Genomic DNA, 7,031 nt, shown 5'->3' with positions numbered 1-7,031 from the left:
GGAGAAATTCAAGGATGTGGAGATTACAGTAGAGTCTGCTGACAACAGATGTTATTTGAAGGACCAGTCCTTAAGAACAATGCACAATTTAATGCACAATATATGGTCTTTTTGGGCAAAATACATTAATGCATGTTAGTCCAAAGATACAAATGTTTGCCCTTGTCATTTGTTAGCTTAAGGGGATTTTATTTGTGGCTGGCATCACAAATCCCTCTTACTTTCCTGAAAGAAATTTACTTTTTACTCTCTCATTGAGTATATCGTTTCATTTTGAAGTATGCCATAATATGAAAGTTAAATGAGTTGCAAATTATGTTTTATGCTGACCTCAAAGGAAGCTAAAGCAATGAAACTTGAACCAACAGGATTAAAAGAACTTGCTGTAAGGTTTATTTTTAATTACATTATATACAACATACATTTACACTTCATATGAGCAGTGAGAACCTTGTCATGAATAGCTCAATCCCATTTTTACCCCTTTGAGATCAATAAACATTCACTAAAAAAGCAAATACAAAGGACATGCAAAAGACAAAATGACATAATGAAATATCCATAAAAAATATTTGTCATGTAGACTGATCTACAACCCACTACGACACATAATCATTTTACTATTTTATACAGAAAGTGCTGCACGCAGTACATCGATAAAGTTTTCAAGTGTTTAAATTACTGTTAATAAGCAAATATTACATCATAGGTCACCTGATGGCCATTGTCCCATGCATATAGCATACGTTCCTTAGGATTGTAGTCAATTTGTGTGGTGTAAGTGTAGTTGTTCACAAAAGGGAGACGGGGAATCATCTGGGTGTGTGTGTGCGTGTCGAATGCATAGGAAATATTGGCATGCGTGCGCTCGAAACTGTCGACAGCATACAGAACGCCGCAGATGATGAAGCAGTTTCCATAGAAGTTCCTCCTCAGGCCCGTCCTCCAGTTCTTCTCTTGGTGTAAGTCAGAGGGTCGGAGCTTGCTCAGGATGATCACTTCTTGGTGAAATCCTTCTTCGTCCAGAGCCGGGTACACTAACCATAACCCGCTCTCATCCACACCAAAGTCAATGTCTGAATGTCCTCCCCAACTCCAGGGAGCCTCCTCCTCCTCTAACACTGCGTCATGAAGGGTGGTCCAGGCTGCTACATACCGGAGACGAAGATCAAACCTGATTATATCACGAGAAAAGGCTCTGTTGTAGAAGAAAGAGCCACCGTAGACCACATGGCCAGTGCCAATCCAGTTATAGGGGAGTTTGTAGGAGTTGCTAAACTGCCCTGTGAGATAAAAAAAGAGGAACAACTGTTATAGGCTATACTGCAGAGACTGGTTATGATCTTCTTGCAAAACATAAAGGCAGATGTATATTTGTATGTATAATGACTCTTTCATGCTTTGTGAAAAAAGAAAAAGATATTGTAACATATCGTCTCCTAAATGAAGTGGCTTTTTATATTTTAATTGTAGTAACATAAATTATTCAGATGTTTTCTGTAAGCTGTAGATCTGTTTGTTGTAAAATCTGAAGAGAAACAATTTCAATTTAGGGAAATCTGAAAAAAGATATTTTTCCCCCCACAAAACTTCATTACTATTCAAATGTTTGAGGTCTGTAAGTTTATGCTCACCAAAGCTTCATTTATTTGATTAAAAATGCAGTAAAAACAGCAATTTCATGAAATATTACACTAATTACAATTAAAGGTTTTCCATTTGAATATATATATATTTGTACATTTATTCCTGTGATGGCAACGCTGACTTTTCAAGCAATACTCCAGTCTTCAGTTTCACATGATCCTTCAGGAATAAGAATATATCTTTTATTATTATTATTATTATTATTATTATGTTTAAAACGGCTTAATATTTTTGTGGAAACTATGCTAAATATTTGTAAGATTGTTTAATGAATAGAAAGTTCAAAGTAACAGCATTATTTAATAATAAATATATGTTATCTTATTATTGTTATTATACTGAATAAAAGTACACATTTCTTGAAAATAAATAAATAATAAGTCTGACGCTTAACAGTACTGTATATGTAAATGTGTTATTATTTTGAACGAGTTTGGAGTCTAACCAATAGTATAAAGTATTCTGAAAATTATTTTTTTTTTCTGTACGGTACAAAAAAGGAAGATATACAGTACAGTTTGCTTCAAATGAGCAGCCACAGCAGCCAAATGCAGCAGTTTCTATTTTACAAATACATGTACCTTGTTTAAAGGTGTCCATATCACGGAATTCCAGCAGCTGGTTTCCATAGTAGTAGTCAGTCACATATATCACTTTTCCATTGCCTTTCGGGTCTTTCATCCATGCACCTTCTTTTTTGCCGTACGAGTTGTGTGTAACAGGATCAGCGATGCTTGCTAGTGTGTCCTTGCAGATCCCTGTAAACAACAAATCCAGAAGAGAAGCATCTACATATCACCGCCCCTCTAAACTCTTTTAAGTTCGTTTTCTTCCAGTCTGGATCTGGAATCAAGCTTACCTTGTTCTTTGGGCTTCTTTGGAGCTTGTGTGCTTGTTTGCGTTGTAGCTTCATCCCAGCTAAGTTTGGACCTCTTTGCAGGTGCTGTGACACTGGCCAGACGAGGCACTGCAAGAGGAGTTGCGATGGTTGTTGCACTGATGCTTGGTGACATTGTGGTAGTTAAAGGCATTGACGTTGGCAGAATTGCCCTTGCTGTTGTGGTTGTGCTTGACTTCTTGGCTTTTACAGTCTCTCCTTCGATTTGCCTTGTTATATTTGGCATGTTTGCAGCAGTAGGGTCTCCGTTCTGTGTGTCGAGGTTCACTGACGGTGTGGGGGTCACCGTTGAAGCGGTTTCAGGTCTTGTAACAGTCGCAGGCAGCTCATGCTTATGGAGCTGGTCTTCAATTATTAAATCCACCGAGCCATCACCACTTACAACCTCATGTGCTGCAGTGGAAACTGTTGAGGGAAGAAACATAAAATGCTTAGTTTAACTTTGGCGTACTCTTGTTTTTAATCTGAAAATGCTGCTGACTCTGTAAGGGTAATTTATATTTTTTTAATTCACATATTTATTCAGCCAAAACATACACATATAAAATTGATCAAAAGTGACGGTAAAACATTTACAATGTTTCAAAGAAATCTATTTAAAATAAATGCTACTTTCTATTCATCAAAAACAAAAACAAAAAAACAACAACATGAAGTTCCCACAAAAATATTTTGAAAACAACATTTCTGAAAGATTTTTTTTTTAAACTTATTTTTTTTTAAATCAAATAAATGCAGACTGGCTGAGCATATGAGACTTATTTGGAAAATAGTAAAATACAGTAATGTATTTATATGCAATAATGTTATATAAATGAATTAATATTTAACAACAAATTTGAAATATACTATTAGCATACTTTGGTTTTCTGTTGTATAACTTAATAATGTAAGTTGTAGTGCATTATGGGATTGTCATTCATTTTAAGTAAATGTTAAATAAACTGGTGACTCATTTTCATATATCTTTTTGTTTTAAATCAAATTGCACTTGAAATCAAATATTATCATTCATTTAAGAACTTGTTGGTTTAGTTTATGGTTTAGAACTCTTTGCTTGTTTTGTAGTATCCCTACAGATAAAATAATTGGGGAAAATACTTCCGACCGGAACCAAGGTTGTTGAATGAATGAATGAATAAATAAATAAATAATATGAGCGGTCCCTGTGTAATGATTGTTAGTGATGCTGAACTTGCATTTAGCTTCTCAACATTTTTCATCCTACATTTAACCCTAAATACAAGAACTTATCGTTGACCCTTTTTAGTTTTTTTTCTCAGTTGAGAGCTGCAGCTATAAAAGCTGCATTTCAGTCATTATTACAATGAAATGAGCTGTCGGACACTCACTGTGCTCTTTCCCTTCGTTGTCCTCCATTGTGTTGGCTTTGTAGAAGGTCATACTTTTGATGGTCATGCCATTGGAACCTGCTTTGGTCTTTGCAGGTTTATGCGGCTCCTCTTTACCTTCAGAGTTGCTTCTCTTCAGCACAGGTTTGCTGGAGCCCTGACTCCCAACAAACTTTTCCTCATATTTCCTCTGGCCAGGAATAAATAGTGAAATTGTCCGTTAAATTATTATCTTCAAAAATGTACGTTATTAAACCTGATCACATTACTGCATCAAATAAAAGCAGCATTAATTGTCTCTTTCCAAGTTGCCCACTTTGTGGCTGCATAAATGTCCTGAATGAGAAGAAGGGGAATTTGTGGCCTATTAATGTCTTGAGCACATTTTGGGAAAGTTGTACGGCTTTGATCAGCTATTTCTCTACTGACGTGTCTTCCAGACTCATTGGAACAGTGAATTTGACCACTGTTTCCATTGGGAAAAGTTTGGTACTGGTGGTAATGTGTGTGACATTTGCAGTGTGCATTGTACATGTTGGCAGTTGTCATCTTTGTGAAGTGAGACTAATAAGAGCCTATAGGGCATTTCTAATGGATTGAGCTAGAGTGTGCTGTATCTGTACCTCACTGTGAGCAAAAGCAGCTGCCACATTCTTCTGCAGTGAGGGCTCCAGCACGCTGAGACGTTTCTTCTTCTCTTGTCGTTGGTTGGAGCGAGGCCCCTTCCCTTGTGTTTTTTCACCTTTCACGTTCACTTTCTCCTTTGTCAGGTTTCCGGAAAACGACTGTAAGGAGAATATAAACACAATAGATGTCCATGGGTGGCAGTTCTGCCCAACCACCTGAACTCAATTTCCCTTTGTCCAGTGGCAAAATTTGAAAGCAGTGATTTTTTGGTGCCCTGGTAATTCTGAATAGTGTATAGAAAGCAGTGCGATTGTTTCAGGGAACAGCATAATCAAAAATAAATACTGTCATACTCTGTTCTTTGTGGGTGTGTGTGTGTGTGTGTGTGTGACTGGATTTGCCTTCCTGTGGTGACGCTAATGTGGAAAGAAGGCTCTAAATTATATATTCTAAAATTGTGTCAAAAAGTGTGTGGATATTATATTCACTCTTCCAAAAAATGAAGGTTTCAAAAGAATACGATATATAATATATATATTTTTAAAGACCTTTAATGCAATGGAGAGTTTACATGGATGGTTTATAATGAAAGCAAAGATGGCAATAAAGAGCCTTTATTTTTCAAGCATGTGTGTTAATAAATGTAATGTACTTTATATTATTATAAGCATAAGATATAAGATCTTCTATCAGAATACTGTTTAATGATCATAGATGCTTATATATTCTATTAATTAATTCTGAGAACAAGTATCAGTATTGCACTCACTTTCTCTATGTTATCAACCCGTTCCAGAAGTTTTGTTGTGATGGAATGAAGTTTTAACAAGTCCATCCCATAAAATGCTCCCTCAAGAAGGTCCATTATGGTTGAGAGCTGAAACATCAAGATATAAAAAGTGGATAATAGAGTGGGTTAATAGAAGTTCTTTATAATATTGACTAATTTATGTCTAAAAAAGACTAAAAGTCATCTAATTAAATAGAACTAGTCAGTATTTTTAAGAATTATCTATTAACACCAGTGCATGAATCCTGATTCAGTTAAAAACCCTTTACCTTGATATCGTCCCGTCCAGCTTCTTGGAGCTTCTTGAATCTGAAGTCTCCCTCACAGGGGTTGAGGGCAGAGGGAGGGGCGATGCAGGCACACTTCTTACAGCTGGGTCCCGCAGTGACTGTCTCCACTGTGTAGAAGTCCTCAGCTTTTGCCTGGCCCTCTTCAATGCGTTTGCATGCGCTCCTGCTCAGAGGCCTTACTACACACTTACACTGACAGTCTGAGCCCTCAGACAGAGTCTTCACTTTATCATAGTCTCCAATGAGCTATAAGAGTAAATAATGACAGTGAATAATGTTTTTTTTCTTGTAACAGTTTAACATTTTGGTTTATATATATATATTATTAGATTTATATACATATTTAACTTTTTTTTTTTTGGCCAAATATCACTTTAAACAACTAGTAATCAGCCTATTAGTTAATAGCCTATAAATTCCAATAATAATCAAATGCATTATTACTATTATTTTTAACACTTGTTTGGTCAGAAATCACCTTATTTAATTTTAATAATAACCAAACATGTTTATATAGAATCAAACAATAATATTATTATTACATTTACATAGAATATTTGGTCAAAAAGCAGTTAATATAATTTAGTATTTACATAGAAATTTCAATAATAATAATAATAGCAATACTGCAAAATTCTCCTGTGATCCTGACATCATGTGATCATTGTAATATTTAATCAGGAAAAGTTACCTGTGTTAAGATGTTTTCTTGATTGTCCATTTCATCTTCTAGAGTTGGACGGTTGTCTATATTGTCAGCAGTCTGTTGCTCCATCACATTGGCTCGTGTTAAACAAAACGAGCCCCAGCAAAAAATAAAAAACAATAATTCCATCATGCAAATTTATCAGACAAGATGAGTTGCCAATTTTAGTAAGTTAAGATTAAGATTCTTTTGGTGCTCGTCCCAGACAAAAATGCAATTATTCTTTATGTAACCTATATATTTCCATATGTCAATCAATAATCCATTAATTACTGAATATGTAAAGAGTTTCCCTAATGACGTCAAAATGGTCCTAGGTTTGGTTAAAATCAGTTGCTTATGGTTTCTACAGACGGAAAGAAGACCTTCTTTGTGTTGTACTGCCGGTGATGAATGGATATTTGAAAGGTTTGCTGTAAGTGAGTGGGGAGGAACCTAAAGACAGGGAGGAGTTCTGCCATTAGATCAATGACCCAAACCCGCGCCTTTTACTGCCTCACAATAAACAAATTAATTTATAATGTTAATTACGCACACGTATAAATGTAAACATAAAATACTGTGTTCATGACAGGCTAAAGTACAAAGCACATTAATTAAATATGACAACATGTCTTAATTATTAAATAATTCTCTAGAGGTGTTAGATAAATTAATTAGTTATCCGTGAGTAAAAAAACAAAAACAAACAAAAAATAAATAAATAAATGCTTCTATCTAT

The 7,031-nt window shown here is 35.3% G+C and overlaps 1 protein-coding gene across 1 annotated transcript; it reads right to left on the bottom strand.

Moving 5' to 3' along the window:
* Positions 1 to 370: 370 nt before the first annotated feature.
* On the bottom strand, positions 371 to 6,691 carry olfml2bb (olfactomedin-like 2Bb). The gene is made up of 8 exons (XM_026206463.1): positions 6,296 to 6,691; positions 5,584 to 5,850; positions 5,294 to 5,401; positions 4,521 to 4,682; positions 3,898 to 4,087; positions 2,507 to 2,950; positions 2,229 to 2,405; positions 371 to 1,283 (listed from the first exon to the last, which is right to left on the bottom strand). The coding sequence occupies exons 1-8, from the start codon at positions 6,440 to 6,442 to the stop codon at positions 685 to 687; spliced, it is 2,094 nt and encodes a 697-aa protein (XP_026062248.1). The 5' UTR covers positions 6,443 to 6,691; the 3' UTR covers positions 371 to 684.
* Positions 6,692 to 7,031: the final 340 nt, after the last annotated feature.

This window comes from Carassius auratus, chromosome 27 (assembly GCF_003368295.1).
Source record: "Carassius auratus strain Wakin chromosome 27, ASM336829v1, whole genome shotgun sequence".
In the NCBI taxonomy this organism is placed as follows: Eukaryota; Metazoa; Chordata; class Actinopteri; order Cypriniformes; family Cyprinidae; genus Carassius; species Carassius auratus.
The sequence above is the reverse complement of the archived record's forward strand: the minus strand, read 5'-3'. Positions and strand labels throughout refer to the sequence as shown.

What these genes read in the sequence shown, in the direction of transcription:
- olfml2bb (XM_026206463.1), bottom strand. Translation starts at nt 6,442, where the DNA reads ATGATGGAATTATTGTTTTTTATTTTTTGCTGGGGCTCGTTTTGTTTA. An exon ending in AAGAAAACATCTTAACACAG is followed by an intron (nt 5,851 to 6,295) that starts GTAACTTTTCCT and finishes TTACTCTTATAG; the next exon opens with CTCATTGGAGACTATGATAA. An exon ending in GGGTTGATAACATAGAGAAA is followed by an intron (nt 4,683 to 5,293) that starts GTGAGTGCAATA and finishes TTCTCCTTACAG; the next exon opens with TCGTTTTCCGGAAACCTGAC.